Genomic DNA, 24774 nt, shown 5'->3' with positions numbered 1-24774 from the left:
ACATTTAACAATCAGCAACATTTTCGTCTCAGAGCAGCTCTGCTGTACAGAGTGCTATCCCTTTAAGGAGCAGCCGAAGGCTGAGTGAGCTGCCATGTCATGTGTAGTTGCCGTCACCGAGCTGGTGCCTGGGAACCAGGAAGCAACTACACCATCTAGTGTCACAATCATTGCAAGTGGGGAAATAAAGCGCCTAACACGAGAGGCTGATTCGATTTGGAAGCAGTTTGCTGAGGTGTTGGCAACAAAGGTGAGGCCTGAGGATCCGGGGCTTTAATCGTTGATGGTGCTCCGTTAACTAAGCACCGTGTGTAAAATGTGCACACATTTTCAACTTTGCAAATACCGCTAACCTCAAGAGAGGGAGTCAGGAGGGGAGGATGTTTCCTTCTCTATGCCCACTTCCAGTCTCTCCTCTCCCAGTATTTTCTCTCTGGGTCTCTGGTTCCCCTTGCCCTAATCTCCTCAGTGCTGCCTCCCTATAGACCCGTCAGCGTTTGGAAGATATTAAATAGAGAGAGAAACCTGGAGAGACACATAGGAGTGCACCATTGAACATTGACACTCATTGGAGATACTCCATAGGGGACAGGGTGAAAAATATTGTGTGGGGGAGGGGAGTCTTTCTCCATCCTAAATAGAGACACTTTGCATGTAAGTCTAGCAGCTCAAGCTTCAGGACTTCACCTGCAGCTCTCCCTGCTCCTTGAGATGCTGCTCCGTCTCCAGGAGGGGTGTCACAACTCCGTATGTTTGTTAGGGCAATTCAGACATGGCAGGCTGAACTGATGTCTTCTTTCCATTGCTTTTTTTGTGTGTGTAACTTTTGATATTTTTATTATTTCTGTAAATATTTAGTCCTTCTAAGTTATTAGCCTGAATAATATGTGGTAATGAGTTCCCCAGACTAATTATGCCTTGTATTTTTTTAATTCCTTTGATTGGTTTTAAACTTGCTGCCTTTTAATTGCACTGAGTACTGTAATGTATCTAGATACAGCACAGTGGGTAAAGCAGAAGGTGGTAGCCAGAGCAATGCTTCTTCCAGCTTTTGTCTATTTCACATCATTGTTGTATAGTTTGTGTTTCTATAAAGTTCCCCACTATCTGGAATGTTAATAATGGAGTCACTGTGTGGTGTTGGTTCCAGTGTTTCAGCCCCTGCCTTCTGGGATGGCTCTCTCCTGCTCACTGAGACTGATACGCCTGCGCGCTTGCTGGCCAGTGAGTCTGAAACAGGCGTCTTTGAGCACTGCACCAGATGAGGACTGCAGACAGGTGGCAGGGAGGAATGAAGCAACGAGGAAAAGGTGGATGAAGGAGAAAAAGCCTAGACAGGGCTGCAGCTTGCCAGGCCTGGAGTCCTTCTGGGAAGAGAGGTATAGAACTTTTGCAGCATATGCTGTGCGAGCCCAAGGAATCTGCACCTTTTTTGACTGCAGATCAGGTGTTCATAACTGTAATGGAACCAAATTATATCAATAAGAACTAACCACTCACTCTCTGGAGTGGGAAGGGTTCAAGTGGGCACAGATCAGTATCTAGGGTTCATCTACACAACCAAAGCAGCTAAGTTTAACAAAGACCTTGCCCATGCAAAAAAGAAAGTTATAACTGCAACTACCTTGGCAAGTCCCCAGCATAACCATTTTGCATTTAACATACCACACAGTCACTCCCAGTGATGCAGATGTTCCCACCTTCAGAGGTATAGCACACTGCTGCTATATTTCAACATGTGACTCTGCACTGCTGAAGTGCTAGTGTAGACAGCGAACTCTGGTGCAGCAACTGCACCAAGTGCAATTGGCCCTCCCAGTGTAATCCACTGATGCTTCTGCCTACTCTGTTGACAGCTTGAAGCACTGGCTTCATCACCTGATAAGATGGCTGCATGCGAACCCTAGAGCAGCTCAGACAGCAAGTACTTGCCTCATGTCAGCTGTTCTCAGCTCTCCCTTCTCCTAACCCTCTTGGGGCAGGATAAAGAAACATTGAGATGGTTTCCCTAGAGCACAATCTGACAAATAATAACAGAACAAGAGAGAAATTAAGAGGCACAGGTAAGGGGGAACAAAATCATAGGTACATAAGACTTGCCATATTGGATAAGCCAGAAGTCCATCTAGTTTGCCATCCTGTCTCTCTAACAGTGGACAATACCAGATGTTTCAGACAAAGGTGTAAGAAGCCCAATAAGGGAAAATTATGATATACCTGTCTGTAGAGTAAGATCATGCTAAATCCAGAGAGCAAGTGGTTGGTGTATATCGTGAAATACATTGGTTTATATACTTTTTTCATTCATAGCCTTATTTTTAATGTAATCCTTTTTTGGGGGGAGTCCTCTTAATTGCTCTGCCTCAATAATACCATGTTGCAGAGAGTTTCACAGGTTAATTATGAGCTGTCCGGTAACGTGTAGAATTCTGTTGCCTGAGTGGTTAATCAATGTGTATGAGCAGTTCAGATTTTCCCTTCCAATATGTATAGCAGTGCAACTGACTACACTGTTAAGATGTTTGCCGAAGAGAGGTAACAATAGATGGAAAGCTGAGCTGGTGGAAGATACAGGATGGATATCTCAAATGACAAAATCTGATTAATAAGGGTAATATTGGGGGATGGGACAGAAGTGAGACCATTGTCAGAGGGGACAGAGCAATTAGGGCAGTGAGACGAGGTCTGTGAGGTAGGCTGGAGGAAGCCCATGGAGGGTTTTCAAAATAAGGACTGTTAAGAAGGCAACATGATCTCTCTACTCCTTCTCTCTCCCTGACTGTGTAGTAGTAGGATTTTATGTTTGTATTTTGTATAATTCTAAAGAATAATAATGTAGCATGTATTAAATGTGTTGATGTATGATTTGACCATATCCGGCCTGCCAGCCACCCTTTCTGAAAGCAGAAAGGAGTGGCCTAGTGTGCCATTGGTAGAGATGCATCAGCCAGAATTTTGTGTCTGAAGCTGATTTCAAGGCAGTAACAGACCTTTTAGGGTCACCACTTTGTTGTAGGTTTAGCATTCTAAAATAAGTAAAAGCGCGGGGGGTTTGACTAGATGACCCCCTGAGGTCTCTTCCAACCCTAATCTTCTATGATTCTATGAATGCAATTATTGGGTTTTTTTGCATTGCAATTTGATGTTCCTGTTCAAATGCTCTGTGTAAATCAATCCTGTTTTGTGTGTGAATGAGGAATGTGTGAGTTAGAAGATAAGTGTGAAGGCCATTACTGGACCAGATGTTCTGGGGAGAAATTGAGGATGGACGTAAAGGCGCCCAGAGATTGTAACATGCCCCTATTGAAATGTCAGAGGGGGGCAGATTGACAACTCTAAAAATGAGATAGGCACCTATAAATGGGGACAAAATAGCTGTGATCAAAACCAGCATGGGGTAACTCCCTGAGAGACTAATGAAAGAACAAAATAAAAAATGTGAAAAACAATGTAAGAAAACAAGCACTCGTCAAACAACAATTGATTACAGCATGACGGTGCAAAACTCATTGGTCTCAATGAAGAAAAATCACTATATAAACAGGGTGTTTTGCCATGAAACTTTGGGTTTGTCCTGCCAAGACTTCCCCGGACCATCGTGTCGTGACCGATAGAACCCAGCTCCTACCTACCCGTGATCAACCTAGCTGGCCACTAGATTGATCCGGACTCTGGACGGTAGCTGTAACATTGACTGGCAGCAGGGGGGAAGTGGGGGGGAGAGAGAGAGAGATTGAATGCATATACTAATTGTATTTCCAATAAATGCGGCGTATTGCCTTTTCCCCTGAAAAAGATCCCGTGTGCTTCTTATAAGCATAACATTTTAAAAGTCTTTTCCCCCAAACACAATATTAGATGACCACTCTGTTCCCCTACCTCACAACCTGGAGTCAGTCCTCATGCTGGGCTCAGGTGGACCTCTCCTGGTCTGTTTGAGAGGAAGCATTTCTTCTGGCACTGTCAACTCAGTGTGACTCAAAATGGTAGCCAGGATCTGCAGGACAACTGGCTTTCACTAGCCAGTGCTATGCAAAAGTCTGGACCAATCCTCTGGGGCGAAAGGGAACAATTATTTAAGGTTCCTTTGCTCAAAGTATAAGTCACCAAAGAGGAATAGTGAAGATGACCACTTGGGATTTAAATTTGGGGCACAGCTGGTTTTACAAGTTTCTGAAGTGCGTGTAAGAATTACCTGCTTTGGCCATGAGGTAACCAGGAATCAATTTATTCAGGTGTGTAGTGCAGTGCACCATGCCACTCCATGTGTTACCTGGGCCTGAGATTGGCTGTGTTTGGGAAGCAGGTGATTCTTGGGTTTACAGCTGTCTTGTGCTTTTCAGGCTAACCAATGTGGCAACTCCATTGTGGAGATTCCCCTATGAAGAACAGCTGAAGGTAAGATGTGCTCACAAGGAGTTTCCTCCACCAACCATTCCCTCCCCACCTCCTCCAGGAAACTTCCTTAGAATCTTTCATCCTCTTGTAATCCTCTAGTACTGTTCAGATCCCATTTACTTCCAGTTTCATTCTTTTAGAGCAGGGGTTGGCAACGTTTGGCACGCGGCTCGCCAGGGTAAGCACCCTGGCGGGCCGGGCAGTTTATTTACCTGCTGACGCGGCAGGTTCGGCCAATCGCAGCCCCCACTCGCCGCGATTCGCTGTCCCGGGCCAATGGGGGCGGCAAGAAGCGGTGCGGGCGAGGGATGTGCTGGCCGCGGCTTCCCTGGGTGCTTACCCTGGCGAGCCGCGTGCCAAATGTTGCCTACCCCTGTTTTAGAGTAACCTCATAGATAGATCTATACTATATTAACTGGATAGAAGTATATGCGTGTACTACTTCCTCTACTAGATGGAATCAGAACCAGTGTGTTATAGGCCCTATGGTGTTATATTGAGACTCTCCATTAGCTCAAGTGGTAGAGGCCTGTGCTTTAAGAACATGAGGATCCAGGTTCTCTCCCTGCTGTTGCTGTGAAGCTCTGAGTGGCCAGGCAGTATAACTTAAGGACAAGTATGAAGCTCTTATAGGGCTGTGGCTTGGTTACAGTATTTTCTCCTGCTCAGTGGGGTGCACTCTCTCTCCAGTTGTGATGAGCAAGCTTCCTCCAGTGTAAATGTTAGTGCCTTGGAACTTTTCTGCAGGTGAAGTCTGAGAGTCAGAAGAAGGTGTTGCAGACACTGGCTTCTTGTCTGAGGGAGCTTGGTACAGACAAACTGGAAATCACACAAAGGCCAGATGGGCTTTGCTGTCCCCTCCATTCTGTTGTCCCCTCTGTGAGTACTGGAGAGAAATCTTTCATGGGAATGTCAGGAGAGGTAAGCCCTGACAAATCTCTTCCCCTGCTTCTGCTGAGTGCCATGGTGGGGAAAACTGCTACGCACTCAGAACAACCACAGTGAGTCCAGCTCCTGCCAAACTGTCTACTCTACATCTAATGAGAGCCCTGGGCTGTGAGGCAGTTCTACCCACTAAAAACCCCTGCCCTGGATCCAACCCAGCCTCCTGTGTGCATCCACTGGCTATAGCCCATGAAAAGCTCCAATCATCACCCCCATCACTCCACCACCTTAAGTATCCCAGGGATCCCAGTCCCCAATAAACCTCCTGCCCTGTATTCACAGAGCACGACTGGGAAAGAGGGGGTGGCTAAACTGCTCCCCTGGCAAACACTCTGGGGTCTAGGTACTTACACACCCTTCCATGGTATACTCTTTGACAGTCATGTGCTACGTCTCATGCTGCTAATAAAATGCCTAGAATTGATTCCCATCCCCCATCATTTCTTGCTTCCTGGCTTTACCCTTTCCTCTTCTCTCCCCAGCCCGTCATTAATGGCTACCGAAACAAATCCACATTTTCTGTGAACAAAGGACCTGATGGGAACCCAAAAACTGTGGGGCTCTATGTGGGAACTGGCAGAGGTCAGTGCACGACAAAGCACAAGGCTGAAAGCTACTTAGATCATACTGGTTCATAGGCATAGTCACGGCCTTCTACTTTGGATCTAATCGTGTAGCAAGGTCCCTGAATTCTGCGTAACTTTGGTGGAAATGTTAGCAGTTCTGTGGTGGCTATGGATAAATTGGAAAAAAAAATAGGTTTCTAATAAATTCGGAAGTAAACACCACAATCAAGATAGTAGCCCCTGTTCTTTCTGTTTATATTGTTATACTGATTTTATGCTGAGCCCACATTTTCAGCACTCTGCAGATGTGTGTATTGACTAAGGCTAACCATGTTACAGAAGCACATCAAGGGGGAAGCTGGAGGTTTTGGCAGTTGGGTAGGTGGCAGTTGTGGCTTGGGCACCTGAGCAGTCATGGGAGACCATTTGGGATTGTGGGATAAGCACATCAGCTGGCTCTTCCTTCTAAAAGTTTGGTAGTAAAATCATTAGCAATGTTGACATTTAAATTGTCATATTTGGCCATGATTAACACTTCATAAATTGAATGGTCCAGTTCATACCTGTCTGAGATGTTGTTTCTAGCTGTCTGCAGGCTCAGGAAGGCACTGCTGTTTTGTTTGTACCCAGGGCTTCTCTATGTGGTGGGGTAATGCGCCCTATGAGGGTATGATTTCTAAAGCACACTAGTGTGTTGGTGCATTAATTGGTTTGTGTAGACCCTGCTGGTGAGCACTAATGGATCCCTAGTGTGCTTTAAACGTAGTACTGTCCCAAACATCATTAGGAACAGCACTAAATTAAAGCATACTAAGGAACCTTTAATACACACCAGCAGGGTCTACATCAAACAATTAATGCACAACACATTAGTGTGCTTCAGAAATCACACCCTTGTAGGGTGCATTACTCCACCGTGTAGACTAGCCCTCAGTTCAAGTTTTTAAGCTTTTCTTTGTAACTATGAGAACTAGCCACAATTTTTTTAAACAGAAAACTTAAATTCCAGATCAAAATTCTGTGGCAAGGGGTGAATTCCATGGCAAAGTTCACAGCCATGGAATATAGGGGGCCCTGGATATAGCCAAAAACCAGAGCTCTGAGGTAGCTTAGATGCAAGTGGATCATGGGTGAGAGGCTAGATTAAAGAGGGAGCACAGCCTCAGCCAACCAAACCCAGTCTATTTTCCTTTATATTTTCAGCCCTTTTCTAGCAATGGTGCCATGCTACACATGTGCCTGATGCAGACTCATGCACTGGGGGCAGTGATCGTGAGCATTTTCATTTGGAAATAAATCTCATGGGTTCATTTGGCTTTGCCTTCTGATTGCTGAACTACAGGGTTTGGTCATCCCACTATAAGCCTGTCTGAGCAATGCCATGTCAGTCTAAACTGTGTCACCGCTCTGGGCCCATTCCATTACTTCCCAGTTAGCAGAAGCAGAGTGAATTGGTTTTGATAGCTATTATTAAAAACATCTTGCTCAAAGGAAGCAGTTGCATTAAAATGGATTTAAAGAAGCTGACAGAGCATTAAACATTTCTTGCAAAATACTGAAATTACATAATTGGGCAAGGACAAACCTGATACTTCGTGGAGGCTGCCTTAGACCCTGACTCAAATTAGATGGAGTAGGGGGAATTGAGACACAAGTGTGTCTGTTATTCCAGTGTAGTGGAGTTCCCAGAGATCTAGGGATAGACCTTCCTATCTATCTACTGTGCAGTACCTGGCATTAGTACAACGATTTACTATTCCCTGTTTCAGGGTACTGTTACAAGACCACAATGAGAGATTAAACACCCATCTGTCTTTCCACAGCAAGGAATATTGTCTGTGTGCGAGCCAACCACCTGGAAAACATACCCGAAAAACACAAACAAGTGGCCCAGGTAATAAAGAGCATGTGTGTATGTAGACAGAGTAAAGAAAGGACGTGACAATGTTTATTTGGTAGGAAACGCTATAGTTGAGATTACGCTGGGTTTTCACGATAAATCCATATTCACATGCTTTGTAACATACTGAAAATTGTCCAAGCTCGGTCCTGACTAAAAAGTAAATATTTCTGAAAACTGAGTGCAGTTAATTTGTCCATTCTTGCACATGCATTGAATCCTGGAGCCTTAAAACTGCCTTACGGCTGAATTCCTGTAAAGTCACTCTCTTTCTGCAGGGCAGAGGAAATGTTAAGATTCCAGGACAGTAATGCTCAAATAGCTGAATTTTACAAGTTGAAACTTTCGAAGTGGCTTGTTTTCATTGGGAACTAATCTTCAAGATAGCTTTTTATAGATACATTTAAGTGAAGTTATAAGCAATAGAAAAATTAGTTTTGTACATGTGCAGCGTAAACTTTCTAATAAGGTTAGAATTATGATACTATGTATAGGACTATAGGAATTCTCTTTAATCTAATATCAGTGGTATTCATCTGTACTTTATTTATACTTAGTACTATGAGGAATTTCTTCATCAGTCCCCACTGGATCCCTGCCTCCTGTTTCACCAGGGTGGCCACTGGCGCGAGCTCATAGTACGCACCAATAGCAGTGGACACACCATGGCCATCATCACCTTCCACCCCCAGGATCTCAGTCAGGTGAATATGTTAGTGACAATGACAGCTACCCTCCACCACTGTTCTGAACCCAGGGACATTGCCAGTACCAAGCAATGTGAGTCAAAGTGGTGGCAGTACCAGAACATCTAGTTGATGGGGCTTATAGAAGAAAGGGAATATTGGCAGTATCAATACAAGAACTACTAACCCTGTGGGAGCATATCAAAGATAATATCAAAACTATGCTGCTCATGAGAGTTATAGCAGTGCTGATATCAGAAACCAACCAAATGCCATTTTACAGTAATGCCAGTACAAGGTCTACCATGTTTATGGTAGATATAACCATGACAGTGCCAGACCTGCTCGTTCATATGAGATAGCTATGGTGTATAGCTGAGGATAGGTATTATAAAAATCAGCATAACCAGATGGATCTTTTTCTTTTGCTCTTGGCAGGAGGAACTGTGTACTCAGAAAGCATTGCTTAAGGACTTTTTTACTTGTGGGCCTGGAGCAGTCTGCAACCTGACCTCACTCTATTTCCAAGAGAGGTAAATTTTTTCGACACCTGATAAAACTTGCATTGTGTCAGAAAGTGGAGGGAGAGGCAACAGGAATACTGAAAATGAAACTCCACTGCTACCCCCTATTTCTTACCCATATCCTCAAACCTGCAATCCAACTACTCTCCCATCAGGACAATTCTTATGTCTACACTACGAGAGTAGTACGATTTTACTTAAATCGAATATGTGGAATCGATATTACAAAGTCGAACGTGTGTATCCACACTAAGGACAGTAATTCAACTGTGTGAGTCCACACTAACGGGGCAAGCATCGACATTGGAAGGGGTGCACTGTGAGCAGCTATCCCACAGTTCCCGCAGTCCCCGCTGCCCATTGGAATTCTGGGTCGAGCCCCCAATGCCTGATGGGGAAAATAATGTGTCGAGGGTGGTTTTGGGTAACTGTCGTCATCCAACCGTCACTCCCGCCCTCCCTCCCTGAAAGTGCCGGCGGGCAATCAGTTTGCACACTTTTCTGGTGAGTGACAGCGCAGACACCACAGCACTGCGAGCATGGAGCCCACTACGACCATCACTGCAGTTATGGCCGTTGTCAACACCTCGCACCTTATCATCCACCTTTTCCAGAGGCAGATGCTGAGAAATCGGGCGAGGAGGCTACGGCAGCACGGTGAGGACATGAAGTCTGAGAGTGGCACAGACCTGTCACAAAGCACGGGACCCTGCGCCGTGGACATCATGGTGGCAATGGGTCATGTTGATGCTGTGGAACAGCAATTCTGGGCACGGGAAACAAGCACGGACTGGTGGGACCGCATAGTGCTGCAGGTCTGGGATGAATCACAGCTTACTGACTCGCTCTGATCTCAGCAAAACCAATGTCCCCATTGTTATTGCAGCTTGCTGTGTGCTCCACAATCTCTGTGAGAGCAAGGGGGAGACCTTTATGGCGGGGTGGGAGGTAATTCAAAGCAGGTCACCATGAACAACATCACTCTGATGAGGATTTCAGAGAGTGACAAAGAACACATGCTTCATGAAAGCCTGCAAAGACCAGGGCCATATGCTGCCATGCTCTGCAAGGCAATGATCCCGGAGTACTTGCTGCTAACCTGGCGCGGGAACGTTTCCTACTACGGAGGACACAACAAGGCCGCTCTCCCAAGGAACCTCATGCAAAGGCTTCCCAATTACCTCCAGGAGAGCTTCATGGAGATGTCCCATGAGGACTTGAGCTCTATCCCCGGACATATAGACCGAATTTTACTGTAGCTGCACTGGCCAGGACTAAACAATAGAGCGCCTAGGGCAAACCAATCATGATAAACCGGACATTGTTAGATTTTTTTGGCAGTAGTTGCACTGCCAAAGACTAAAACTTTAAGCACCTAGGGCAAAGTAATCATGAAAAACCCACTGTTAATATTAATGTTCTGTTCAAAATAAATCTTTACATGTTTATAACACTTACCGACTGATCCTTCCCCTGATTCTGGGTCCAGGTTAACGCCTGGGGACAGTTGGAAGGGGATCTCGGTGAGGGTGATGAAGAGATCCTGGCTGTCTGGGAAATCAGCGTTGTAAGTGCTGTCGACTGCCTTGTCCTCCTCATCTCCTTCCTCATCTTCCCCGTCCGCTAACATCTCCGAGGAAGCGGGCGTCAACAATATCCCATCCTCAGAGTTCACGGTCAGTGATGGGGTAGTGGTGGCGGCCGCACCTAGGATGGAATGCAGCGCCTCGTAGAAACGGCATGTCTGGGGCTGGGATCCGGAGCGTCCGTTTGCCTTTTTGGTCTTCTGGTACCCTTGTGTCAGCTCCTTGATTTTCACGCGGCACTGCGTTGCATCCTGGCTGTATCCTCTCTCTGTCATGGCTTTTGAGATCGTCTCATAGATCTTTGCATTCCGTCTTTTCGATCGCAGCTCCGAAAGCATGGACTCATCGCCCCACACAGCGATCAGATCCGAGACTTCCCGATCTGTCCATGCTGGGGCCCTCTTTCTATTCTGAGATTGCATGGCCATCTCTGCTGGAGAGCTCTGCATCGTTGCCAGTGCTGCTGAGCTCGCCACGATGTCCAAACAGGAAATGAGATTCAAACTGCCCAGACAGGAAAGGAATTCAAATTTTCCCGGGGCTTTTCCTGTGTGGCTGGTCAGAGCATCCGAGCTCGGACTGCTGTCCAGAGCGTCAACAGAGTGGTGCACTGTGGGATAGCTCCTGGAGCTATTAGCATCGATTTCCATCCACACCTACCCTAATTCGACATGGCCATGTCAAATTTAGCGCTACTCCCCTCGTTGGGGAGGAGTACAGAAGTCGAATTTAAGAGACCTCTATGTCGAACTAAATAGCTTTGTTGTGTGGACGGGTGCAGAGTTAATTTGATTTAACGCTGCTAAATTCGACATAACCTCCTAGTGTAGACCAGGCCCTAGAGACTGACAAATAATAGTGATATTTGTTTGGGCAGCCCTTCTACAGACACCATTTTAGGATGGCTATGTCTTCATTTAAGTATTTCAAAGCACTCTGGAAACATTAATACATTATGCTTTGCAAAACTCCTAAGAAGCAGGTAAATAAATATTTTTACCCCTGTTTTACAGATTGGGAAACCAAAGAACAAAGCTGAAGTGACTTTCCAAGATTACAAATAGAAGAGCTCACGCCCAGTCTTCTGTTTTGACCACAATAATTAATTCCAGATTTTGAAAGTGACAGAATTTTTGTAAATGATCACTTCAACTTGCTGAAGGGTTCACAGAAAATAATAACTCAAAGGTGGTGCTTTAGATTAGAGAAGAAATCAGTCAGAGAATTGCTATAGATGGAGATTTTCATAGATTCATAGATTCTAGGACTGGAAGGGACCTCGAGAGGTCATCGAGTCCAGTCCCCTGCCCGCATGGCAGGACCAAATACTGTCTAGACCATCCCTGATAGATATTTATCTAACCTACTCTTAAATATCTCCAGAGATGGAGATTCCACAACCTCCCTAGGCAATTTATTCCAGTGTTTAACCACCCTGACAGTTAGGAACTTTTTCCTAATGTCCAACCTAGACCTCCCTTGCTGCAGTTTAAACCCGTTGCTTCTGGTTCTATCCTTAGAGGCTAAGGTGAACAAGTTTTCTCCCTCCTCCTTATGACACCCTTTTAAATACCTGAAAACTGCTATCATGTCCCCTCTCAGTCTTCTCTTTTCCAAACTAAACAAACCCAATTCTTTCAGCCTTCCTTCATAGGTCATGTTCTCAAGACCTTTAATCATTCTTGTTGCTCTTCTCTGGACCCTTTCCAATTTCTCCACATCTTTTTTAAAATGTGGTGCCCAGAACTGGACACAATATTCCAGCTGAGGCCTAACCAGAGCAGAGTAGAGCGGAAGAATGACTTCTCGTGTCTTGCTCACAACACACCTGTTAATACATCCCAGAATCATGTTTGCTTTTTTTGCAACAGCATCACACTGTTGACTCATATTTAGCTTGTGGTCCACTATAACCCCTAGATCCCTTTCTGCCGTACTCCTTCCTAGACAGTCTCTTCCCATTCTGTATGTGTGAAACTGATTTTTTCTTCCTAGGTGGAGCACTTTGCATTTGTCTTTGTTAAACTTCATCCTGTTTACCTCAGCCCATTTCTCCAATTTGTCCAATTTGTTCTAAATCAATGGATGTTGGGGGGTGAGAGGTTTGTTCTCCCTGTATTTTAACACTGTACTAAAAGGAAGTGAAATAAACTGGCTATTTGTTGAAAATCCTGTTCTCTAATGGATTCTCTTCTTATATCCCCTTCAAGCATCATGACTCGAAGTTCCCACCAGCAATCCCCCTATCAGCTCCTCTATGGAGAACCATACATCTTTGAGGAGGTCCTGGGCTTGAAGTTCCGCATCTCTCCAGATGCCTTTTTCCAAATCAACACAGCTGGGGCAGAAGTTCTGTACCAGACAGTTGGGAAATTAAGCCGGGCTGATAAGAACACTGTCCTTCTTGATGTCTGCTGTGGAACTGGTGAGAACTGACAATGCAGTGGGGTCGACACAATTCTGTGTTTGACAAGGGCACATTTTTATTTTGGGTGTGAAACATGTGGTCTCTCCAGAATTTAACCACTCCCTTGCTCCCTATTTCTTCATCTTAAAACCTTGAATTTCTTTCTCTTTCTCTTTCTCTTTTTTTCCAGGTGCCATTGGTCTCTCTCTGGCTCACCAAGCATCTAAGGTTGTTGGTGTCGAGGTGGTGGAGCAGGCTGTAGAGGATGCCAGATGGAATGCAGCATTCAATGGTGTGAGGAAGGAGTTTAAAATCCATTGCTGCAAAATACAAAGTATCTCCTAAGTGGAGGGCTCCTAATAGTCCCAAGATGGGCTGCAAATGTTCCAGTAAAAGGGAGAAGCTTCATGCTATAACCACCTCACTCCTTCCTTTTCTACTTCACAACAATGCTCCTCCCCCCTTTCTATTAACTCTGTGACGAAAGGGGCATGAAATGGTCTTGGTGGCTAAAGAGAATGGAGGTTGATGAGAGAATGGCTGTGGGAATGGCAGTGGAGGACTATCTAGACTTGATGTCAGGTCCCAGTGCCTTTTCTACCTCCACATTATAAAATGGGCAAAGGTTAACATGTGCTCTGACCCACACGCCCAGATGAGCATGCCATCTTGGGTTCCACACGCACCTCAGGGCTAGATGACGGGGGGGTATGGGCAAGAACTTGCGGCTCCCCGCATGGGAAGTCAGCAATGTAGACTTACCTTTAGATGAAAATTGGGGGAATGTGGCAAGGGAAGGAGATGATCTGGGAGGGTGCAGGCAGGGAAAATCCGTAAGATGTTCTATGTTGACATGGAAAGCATCCCTATGCCAGGTATGCATTTCTCAGGGAGACACACTCTTGGGATGAGAGACCCTGAGGTTTGCTGTGCCTGAGGGGTACTCTCTCTCCATCTTCCAGTTGGGTTGATTCTCTGCCTGCAGGGAGCATTTGGGTGAATGATTTTTCTGCACAGGGATCTCAAACTGTGAGTTTCACAGTGGAAAGGCGGAGATGGTGTTACCGCAGTTCCTGATGTCGCGAGAGGATGACCGGCTCCTTGTTGCAGTGGTAAACCCATCCCGGGCTGGACTCCGTAAGAGAACGTATTTTTTCTTTTTAAGACCTAACAATATCTCTCTTGTTTTGAAGGGAAAAAATACAGAAAAGAAAAAAAACTTTAAATGGAAACGTAAGAAATGTCATATTGTCATAGCCCATTTAGTTCAGCATGCTGGCATCAAAATGGCCAACACCAGCTGTTTCAGAGGAAAGTGCAAGAAACTCTGCAGTAGACACTTACAGAATAACCTTGGCCTCAATTATGTGTTGTGGCAATGAGTTCTACAGGCTAACTGTGTATGAAAGAGTATTTCCTTTAATTGGATTAAAATATGATGCTTTTCAATTTCATTGAATGTCCCTCCTGCTATAGTTTTGAGAGAGATTGAGTTAGGGTTACCATATTTCAGCAAGCAAAAAAGAGGACGGGAGGAGCCCCTCCCTAGCCCCGCCCCTGTCCTGCCCTAGCCCCACCCCTGCCCCTCCCACTTCCTGGCCCCCTCAGAACCCCCAACCCTCCCCCCGCTCCTTCTCCCCTGACTGACCCCTCCTGGGACCCCTGCCCCTAACTGCCCCCCAGGACTCTACCCCCTACCTAAGCCTCCCTGCCTCTTGTCCCCTGACTGCCCCCTCCTGAGACCCTCCCCCCATCCTAACTGGCCCCCTAGGACCCTACCCCCTACCGGTGTCCCTTGACTGCCCCAACCCTTATCCACACCCCCAGACAGACCCCTGGGACTCTCACACCCCATCCAACCACTCCCCACCCCCTGACAGCCCCCCCCAGAACTCCCAACCCATCTAAACCCCTCTGCTCCCTGTCCCCTGACTGCTCCGATCCCTCTCCTCACCCCTGCCCCCTGACAGCCCCCCCCCAGAACTCCCAACCCCCCCTCCCGCTCCTTGTCCCCTGACCACCCCTCCTGGGACCCCTGCTCTTAACTGCCCTCCAGAACCCCACCCCCTACCTAAGCCTCCCTGTTCCTTGTCCCCTAACTGTCCCCTCCTGAGACCCCTCACCCTAACTGCCCCCCCCGGACCCTACCCCCTACCTGTACCCTGACTGCCCAAAACCTTATCCACACACCCCCAGAAAGCCCCCCCTGAACTCCCGCCCCCCGCTCCCTGTCTCTTGACTGCCCCCTCCAGAACCTCCCTGCCCCTTCTCCGACCCCTGGCCCCTTACCCTGCCGCTCAGACCAGCGTGCTGGGGAGGAGGAGCAGGGGGAGGAGCTCCGGACTGCCGTGCGAACGGCCGGCTGGTGATCTGCGAATGCAGGGAGGGAGGGAGTGCTCTCAGCTGCAGGGGAGAAGAAGGGTAAGCGGAGGAGGGGCTCTCTCTGGCTGTCGGAGCCCCATGTAAGTGGCACCATCCGGCCGGCTGCCCTGTCAGCCGCGCGCGCTCTGCATGGAGGGGGGTGAAGTCCGGACATTTACAAATTCCCCCCGGACGCTATTTTTAACTCTAAAAGCCGGACATGTCTGGGGGAATCCGGACGAATGGTAACCCTAGATTGAGTAGCAGTGCCCTGTCTACCTTTTCTATACCATTCATTATTTTTCTATGCCTTTTATCAGTTTTCCTCTTTAAACAGTTGTAATCTTTTAAATCCGTCTTGATATGGAAGTTTGTGCATGCTTCTCATCAATTTGGTGAGAGAGTTCATCTGTCATCCTTCACTTCCTTAGGAAGATGAGATAAGCTCCTTCACGTCAGTGCTCTGCCTGAACCAGCTTGGATCCTGCTAGTGTGGTTTGCCTGGCAACAGTGACACTAACCTGCCACCTTGGACCCTAACAATTTGAACTCCCTTGCGCCTGAGCACTCCCTGTTCCACCTGCTGCCTTTCTATTTTCCTTGTTAAGGGTGATTGGTTTTGGTCATCCAAATACAGTTCTGTGATGTTGGCCTTATAGGAAAATGTTGACCAGTCCTTAGAGAAATTGCTATTCTGGGGGTTTTTCTCTATGTAAATGCCTGATGTTTTTCTGCTCTCAGATTATCGTGTGGTGCAGGCCATTCGAAACTGCGAGGCCATCCTTACACTGATCTATGTTTCCTGCAAGCCTGAAGGAGAAGCCATGAGGAACTTCCTTGAGTGAGAAGGAGCCATTTTTTTTTTTTTTTTTTGGTTTTGTCTCTGTTGTTATGAGGGAGAAGTGCCATGCCCAGAGGAAAAGAGCACAACAAAGGAGTGAATTTGCTTGGGGAGGTTTTAATTTGGTCTGAACCTTACTGGGGTTGGTCTTGTAGGGCTCAGGCCTGCCCACCTAGCATATGGCCAGCAGTTACTACACCTGTGTGCCTACTGGTGTGTCTATTCACAAGTTAAACATTGTGATAAAAGACTTCTGTGTCACTGTAAAGAATTCAGTGAGGATGTGGGCTTAGTGGGTAACTGCTGTTTAAAAAAAGGGGAGGGGGGAAAGTGAGCGTGATGCTTAAATGCATTCATAAAAGGATAGAAAATGATGTAAAACTTATTGTAATGGCACTGAATCAAAAAAGCAGCGTGCCTTCATCTGGGTTACAGTATCCAATATATTCACCGTAAAGAAAATAGGCTCCCATCTGGCAAATGAAGTCAATGGGACCATTCACATGCTTATAGTTAATCACATGGTTAAGTATTTTGAGGTGTCAGGGCCATAGAGCAGATAATGAAAGGTCTACAGAAGAACAATGAAGATGGTTAGATAATGCAAAATCTGGGATTATTTTCTAACCATATAAAGCCTTTCCTAGCTCTGGTGTTTTGTGAGAAATCAAATCTTAAATTTGTCCCTGGTCATTCAGATTAGCCATGCTTTATTGGAATTGGTCCAGGACTGAAGAGAGCAGGTTCCAGACCTCAAACCAGTTTCAGTCTGAGTGGTTGTTCTTTCCCAAATAATAAGTATCTTTAATACATCTTCTGATTCTTCATGGGTGGGGAGGAGTCAGGTATTACTAAAGAAAAGGAAATGGAGAGGGGAAGGATTTTAGAAACACGGACAATGCTCCTCTAGCTCTGGATTAATGGGGAAACTGATGCCTTTTGATCCTTCTTTTTTTTATAGGTTTTGCTGCCCACCAGACTCTGGGAAGAAGCTTGTGGGAAAGCCTTTTGCCCCCCTATTGGCTGTCCCGGTTGACATGTTTCCCCACACTATTCACTGTGAGCTGGTGATGCTCTTAACTCGCTGAGGGGCCATCCTGGTTTATGTGTTTTCCTAAAAAACAGGACTTCATAGCTTTAAAAGTTGAGGGTGAGAAAGAACTACAAATATTCAGAAAGCTGGAATGGTCATGGCTCTGATTTAATTTATTCTTTTGAAAGTTGTAAATTAAAACTCTTTTGGGAATTCTCAGCCTGCCTCGCTGTGCTGTCCCTTGCATATCCTATGAAGTATGAAGCCAGTGTGCACTGAGATTTTCTGTGTGAAAAGATCCTCTATTGTAGTTTCTCTTTCCCACTCAAACCCTATCCCTTTTGCCAGGCTATCAAAATGGTTTAGACACTTCTTAACCCCCACTCTACTGTTCTGGGTTTTCATGGGCAGGATTTGGTGAAACTGCTTTAAATATACTAAATACAAGTCAAATCCTTTGTACTTTCAGTACTATTGCCATGTTATTTAGATATCATTGAACTAGGGCTGTCAATTAATCAAAGGTTTCAGAGTAGCAGCCGTGTTAGTCTGTATCCACAAAAAGAACAGGAGTACTTGTGGCACTGAGACTAACAAATTTATTTGATCATAAGCTTTCGTGGGCTACAGCCCACTTCATCAGATGCATAGAATGGAACATATAGTAAGAAGATATATATAGATATATATATAGATATATATATATACATACAGAGAACATGAAAAAGTGGAAGTAGCCATACCAACTGTAAGAGGCTAATTAATTAAGATGAGCTATTAACAGTTAACTCACGCGATTAACTCAAAAAAATCGCAATTAATTGCACTGTTAAACAATAGAATACCAACTGAAATTTATTAAATATTTTCGGATGTTTTTCTTTATTTTCAAATATATCGATTTCAATTACAACAGAGAATACGAAGTGTACAGTGCTCACATTATATTATTTTTTATTATAAATATTTGCACTGTGAAAATGATAAAATAAATAGTATTTTTCAATTCACCTCATACAAGTATTGTAGTGCAATTTCTTTATCATGAAAGTGCAACTTAGGGTACGTCTATACCCAGCCGCTAGTTCGGCGGCTGGCAATCGAACTTCTGGGTTCGACTTATCGCGTCTTGTCTGGACGCGATAAGTCGAACCCGGAAGTGCTCGCCGTCGACTGCGGTACTCCAGCTAGACGAGAGGAGTACCGCGGAGTCGACGGGGGAGCCTGCCTGCCGCGTGTGGAGCGAGGTAAGATCGAACTAAGGTACTTCGAACTTCAGCTACGTTATTCACGTAGCTGAAGTTGCGTACCTTAGTTCGATTTGGGGGGTTAGTGTAGACCAAGCCTTACAAATGTAGGGATTTTTTGTTACATAACTGCACTCAAACAAAACAATGTAAAACTTTAGAGCCTACAAGTCCACTCAGTCCTACTTCTTGTTCAGCCTATTGCTAAGAGAAACAAGTTTTTTTTTATATTTACAGGAGATAATACTACCCACTTCTTAATTACAATAAGAAGAACAGGAGTACTTGTGGCACCTTAGAGACTAACAAATTTATTAGAGCATAAGCTTTCGTGGACTACAGCCCACTTCTTCGGATGCAACATGAGGTTGATGGATTTCCATTCCATACGGCTAAATGCAGTGCCTTGCATAATGACAGGTTTCAGAGTAGCAGCCGTGTTAGTCTGTATCCGCAAAAAGAAGAACAGGAGTACTTGTGGCACCTTAGAGACTAACGTGGGCTGTAGTCCACGAAAGCTTATGCTCTAATAAATTTGTTAGTCTCTAAGGTGCCACAAGTACTCCTGTTCTTCTTTTTGCGGATACAGACTAACACGGCTGCTACTCTGAAATCTTAATTACAATGTCACCTGAAAGTGAGACCAGGCGTTTGCATGGCACTGTTGTACCTGGCGTCGCAAGATATTTACGTGCCAGATGCGCTAAAGATTCATATGCCTCTTCATGCTTTGGCCATCATTCCAGAGGACATGCTTCCATACTGATGATGCTCATTAAAAAAATAATGCGTTAATTAAATTAGTGACTGAACTCCTTGGGGGAGAATTGTATGTCTCTTGCTCTCTTTTTACCCGCATTCTGCCATATATTTCATGTTATAGCAGTCTCGAATGCAGGGCTGGCTCCAGGGTTTTGGCCGACCCAAGCAGCCCAAAAAAAAAAAAAAAAGAAAAAGCCGCGATCGCGATCTGCGGCAGCAGGTCCTTTGCTCCCAGCGGGAGTGAGGGACCGTCCGCCGAATTGCCGCCGAATACCTGGACGTGCCGCCCCTCTCCGGAGCAGCCGCCCCAAGCACCTGCTTGCCAGACTGGTGCCTGGAGCCAGCCCTGCTCGAATGATAACCCAGCACATGTTCGTTTTTAAGAACACTTTCACAGCAAATTTGACAAAAAGCAAAGAAGATACCAATGTGAAATTTCTAATGATAGCTAGAGCACTTGACCCAAAATTTAAGAATCTGAAGTGTCTTCCAAAATCTGAGAGAGATGAGGCATGGAGCATGCTTTCAGAAGTCTTAAAAGAGCAACACTCTGATGCGGAAACTACAGAACCCAAACCACCAAAAAAGAAAATCAACCTTCTTCTGGTGGCATCTGAATCAGATGATGAAAATGAACATGCATCAGTCTGCACTGCTTTGGATCGTTATCGAGCAGAACGCATCGTCCGCATGGATGCATGTCCTCTGGAATAGTGGTTGAAGCATCAAGGGACATAAGAATCTTTAGTGCATCTGGCATGTAAATATCTTGTGCACCGGCTACAACAGTGCCATGCAAACGCCTGTTCTCACTTTCAAGTGACATTGTAAACAAGAAGCAGGCAGCATTATCTTCTGCAAATGTAAACAAACTTGTTTGTCTGAGCAGATTGTCCGAACAAGGACTTGTAGGCTCTAAAGCAGGAGTCCCCAGCGCAGTGCCCGCGGGTGCCATGGCGCCTGCCAGGGCATCCATGTGCGCCTGCCTACTGGCTGCCGGAAAAGCAGCCACCAAAATGCCGCCAAGAAGCGGCAACATCAAGAAGTGCTACCGCCGGCATTTCGGCGGCGACGCCTCTTGATGATGATGCTTCACGGTGGCATTTCGGCGGCGACATCTCTTGACGTCGCCGCTTCACGGCGGCATTTCAGCAGCTGCTTGTCCAGCGGCCACGGTCCTCGGCGGCTAGTTGTCCAGCGCCCGCCCCACGGAAAAGGTTGGGGACCACTGCTCTAAAGTTTTACATTGTTTTATTTTTAAATGCAGTTTTTATTGTACATAATTCTACATTTGTAAGTTCAACTTTAATGATAAAAGGATTGCACTACAGTACTTATAGTAGGTGAATTGAAAAATACTATTTCTTTTGTTTTTTACAATGCAAATATTTGTAATCAAAAATAAATACAGCCGCCCCCCGACTTACGAAATCGTTCCGTTCCGGAAAGCCTTATGTAACTCGAATTTTGCATAAGTCGGAAAGGTATACCTGTACGTTACGCAAAAATTTCCGCAACTCGAAAATCCTATTTCTGGTTTTTGGAACTTTTTCCATAAGTGCGAATTTGTGTAAGTCGGGTCTTGCATAATCTGGGGAGTGTCTGTATAAAGTGAGCACTGTACACTTTGTATTCTGTGTTGTAATTGAAATCAATATATTTGAAAATGTAGAAAAGTCCAAAAAGATGTAAATAAATAGTATTCTATTATTGTTTAACAGTGTGATTAATCGTGTGATTAATTTTTTTAATCGCTTGACAGCCCTACATTGAACCAATTAGATAATTAATATGAAAGAAGTCTATGGTGACATTAAGTAGGATAAAATTGCAGGGACTATTAATCCTCATGCTTCATGGCAGAATCTGATCACCTGTTAGGGTCAGGAAGATATTTCTCATATAAACCCCAACTACAAAGGGCAGAATCTAGCACTGACCGCTGTTGGAAATGGCTATGTGTATGGACCAAAATGAGGCGAAAACAGATTTCAGAGTATCTCCCCTCTGCACATAAATTCCTCTCCTGTATATTGCTGATCCCTGCAACATGAACTGTCCCTGCAAGGTGTCAGCAGCAAGCTGCCATTTTCTTATTGCATTCACTATAAAGTAGGCCGCACTGTCCCATTCAGAAATCTGGCCTTTCTCGCATTTGTACTGCATTCCTCACTCTTTGACATTGTGTATCACTCCATTATACCCTTATGCTTTGCTGATTAATAGCTCTGCCCAATTCTTCAAAGGATGATGTTGTGACAGATCGGGGACATACATTTGTCAAATTGTGATACCCTGTGGAAACACTATGGCTGAGAAATTATGGCAGAGCCCTTGGTGTTGAATGACTTGAACAATGGTTTTCTACTTGTTGGGCTATTGACTTTTGAATAACTCTCTATACAGAAGCTGATGTTGACAGGGAGGGACCCCCAAAGAGGACTGGAACCCAGAACTCCCCCATAGTTAGCATATGGGTAAAAGAGGGACAGACATTATTTTAGAGCGACGGTGACATGCAAAGAGCCCAGCCAAGAAGGCAGGAAGGGCTGCCTGGCCTAATAATTGGACCAGTCCCATGACTCACAGGAGGGATGAGATCAGATTCAGACCAGAGGAATTGAATTCAGTTTTTTTTCCATAGATATGTATCTCTCTAGGGTTGTTCAATAGTAAAGTGCCTGTGGACAAGAAATTCCTTTGCTAAGTCTGTGTTCCTTACTGAACTGTCACATTATCTCTAAAGGGGTAACTAGGAAACCAAATTTCCCACGGACAGGTGCACTCTGTGGAAAAACATGTCTAAGCCACTGGGGCTTGGGAAGGCTGTGCAGTGATTCCATGGTTTAGGCAGAGGAACTACAGGTTTCCACTGCCTAAGAAGGGTGTCAGACACAAGGTCTACACCTCGGAGTGTGCCTAAGGCCTTGGCTACACTGGCGGTGTACAGCGCTGCAACTTGCTGCGCTCAGGGGTGTGAAAAAACACACCCCCCGAGCGCAGCGAGTACAGCGCTGTAAAGCGCCCGTGTAATCAGAGCCTGCAGCACTGCACACTTGCTCGCAGCGCTGCAAGCTCCTCCCCTCGGAGAGGTGGAGTGCATACAGCGCTGCGAGAGCTGGCGGCGTGACTACACTTGCGCTTCACAGCGCTGCCATGGCAGCGCTGTGAAGTCCCGATTGTAGCCAAGGCCTAAGAGACCGAGAACTAGGAACAGTGACCAGTCACTACCCACACGCAGCAGGCTTTGGAGCAAGTGGCCCCAGGAGTTGGGTCCATTTACAACAGGCTGGGGCCCATTCAGAAGGGGGGCCAGGGCAAGTTATTACAGATGCAGATAGTGTCTGACACCCTTCTTAGGCAGTGGAAACCTGACTAATTTTTTTTGTTTTCTGCTAGTCCAGTGATACAGGGTAGCACTGTGATGAATTGGGGTTCTGTCTGTACCACTTCTGAGTTTTGGATGATTTTATGAAATTGTATCATGAATTTACTCTGTCATGGAAAGCCTATATCTATGTGAATCTACCATGAGTTAGAAGGGTTGGGTCATGTCGCTGCCAGGCCAGAGACAATGGTGATTGATGAGCACTCAACTATCCTCTATTCAGAGTAAAACACTTTGGGACAATTGGTCTTCTCTGCCTGGGAGAAGACACTTCCTCCTCTTGTCTGAAAGGAAGGGGGTTTGGGAGTAATGGAAAATTATCACAAGATGGAACAAAAGAAGCAAGTGACCCCAGCAGGAGTCCATAAAGGGACTGGGTGGTGTGAGAAGTACTGGGGGGAGGGAGCCATCGTGCAGCAGATTAAGATGAGAAAGTCTGCTACAGGGCAGGGTAGGCAAGAGGCTGGAGGACTCTGCCTGCCAGAACACAGATGATCCCCCAAGGGAACAGCGAGCTAGGACGGACACTGCATTTAGGATGCTTTATTGTTTTGTGTGATCTATATATAAAGAGCATAAAGTTGATAGACTGAACAAAGTGTGTGTGTGTTGACTGCTGCACAGCTACTGCATACCCCAGGGAGTTAAACTGTAAACCATAAGCTTCTCACCTTTTTAGGTGGAGTTTTGGGAGAGGGGTTGGGATGGGTTAGATCACAGAACCCCCCCCCTTGAAGCTGCCACCTGATGTGCCCAGACTACTTCTGCCCCTGCTTTCCCTGCCAGCTCAGGACCCCAGCACTCTGTCTTGCTGAGCCAGACACTCCCGTCTGCTCCAACAAAGACCCAGGGTCTGAATTACTTGCCCCAAAGCTGCAGGTTTACCTGAAAGCAGCTAACAGAAGTGTTCCGGTCTTTAACATTCAGATGCCCAACTCCCAATGGGGTCTAAACCCAAATAAATCCATTTTATCCTGTATAAAGCTTATACAGGGTAAACTCAAAAATTGTTTGCCCTCTATAACACTGATAGAGAGATATGCACAGTTGTTTGCTCCCCCAGGTATTAATACATACTCTGAGTTAATAAGTAAAAGGTGATTTTATTAAATACAGAAAGTAGGATTTAAGTGGTTCCAAGTGGTAACAGACAGAACAAAGTAAGTCACCAAGCAAAATAAACTAAAACATGCAAATCTATGTCTAATCAAACTGAATACAGATAATCACACCCTTAGAAATGCTTCAGTAAGTTTTTTCTCAGACTGGACACCTTCCAGGCCTGGGCATAATTCTTTCCCCTGGTACAGCTCTTATTCCAGCTCAGGTGGTAGCTAGGAGATTCTTCATGATGGCTCCTCCTGCTTTGTTCTGTTCTACCCCTTTATATATCTTTTGCATAAGGCGGGAATCCTTTGTCCTTCTCTGGGTTCCCACCCCCTCCTTCTCAATGGAAAGACACCAGGTTAAAGATGGATTCCAGTTCAGGTGACATGATCACATGTCACTGTCTGGTTAATGGGAGTCATCAAAATTCCAAACCACCATTAATGGCCCACACTTTGCATAATGACAATAGGCCCTCAGAGTTATATTTCATATTTCTAGTTTCAGATACAAGAGTGGTACATTTATACAAATAGGATGATCACACTCAGTAGATTATAAGCTTTGTAATGATACCTTACAAGAGACCTTTTTCATGAAGCATATCCCAGTTACATTATATTCACTCATTAATATTTTTATAAAATCATATAGACTGCAACGTCACAGGGGTATGTTTGAGTCCTGGGAAGTCTGAAATGTCAGTTGCGCCCAAAGGGGCTAGATAGCTGGACAGCAGGTTCCAACACTTGGAGGGGGTGCCAGATAGAATGTCAGCAGCCTGAGCATATGCTTCGGGATCCTGAGATTGGGGCAGTGGCTGGACTCCATTCAGGCTCCAGGAGCTTGGAACACCCCTAGGAATCCATAACTTGGCTTCTCTTGGTAGGATTTGAATGAATTTCTCTCAGCCAGGGTATGTTTTTGTCAAAAAGAAAGTGACATTGTTTGCATTGTAAATTGGAGAAGAGATGATGAATGTAAATCAATGGGTAATAAAGGATTTAGAGAGACACTTCATCT

General features: G+C 45.4%; 1 protein-coding gene across 4 annotated transcripts; it reads left to right on the top strand.

Moving 5' to 3' along the window:
- The first annotated feature begins 109 nt into the window (after positions 1-109).
- TRMT2B (tRNA methyltransferase 2 homolog B) lies at positions 110-24768 on the top strand. 4 transcript variants are annotated; one of them, XM_065556482.1, is made up of 14 exons: positions 110-250; positions 1151-1379; positions 4344-4398; positions 5146-5319; positions 5826-5925; positions 7733-7803; positions 8367-8513; positions 8934-9028; positions 10509-10586; positions 12816-13030; positions 13203-13304; positions 14030-14149; positions 16115-16214; positions 17176-24768. In XM_065556482.1, the coding sequence occupies exons 2-14, from the start codon at positions 1174-1176 to the stop codon at positions 17300-17302; spliced, it is 1590 nt and encodes a 529-aa protein (XP_065412554.1). In that variant the 5' UTR covers positions 110-250; positions 1151-1173; the 3' UTR covers positions 17303-24768. The 4 variants fall into 4 exon arrangements, with proteins under 4 accessions (XP_065412554.1, XP_065412555.1, XP_005285703.2 ...); XM_065556483.1 differs by having other exon boundaries at positions 5146-5277; positions 17176-18262; XM_005285646.3 differs by lacking the exon at positions 10509-10586 and having other exon boundaries at positions 5146-5277; positions 17176-18262.
- Positions 24769-24774: the final 6 nt, after the last annotated feature.

The sequence above is a fragment of the Chrysemys picta genome, chromosome 9 (genome assembly GCF_011386835.1).
Source record: "Chrysemys picta bellii isolate R12L10 chromosome 9, ASM1138683v2, whole genome shotgun sequence".
Lineage (NCBI taxonomy): Eukaryota > Metazoa > Chordata > Testudines > Emydidae > Chrysemys > Chrysemys picta.
This window is presented reverse-complemented; position numbering and strand designations above follow the sequence as displayed.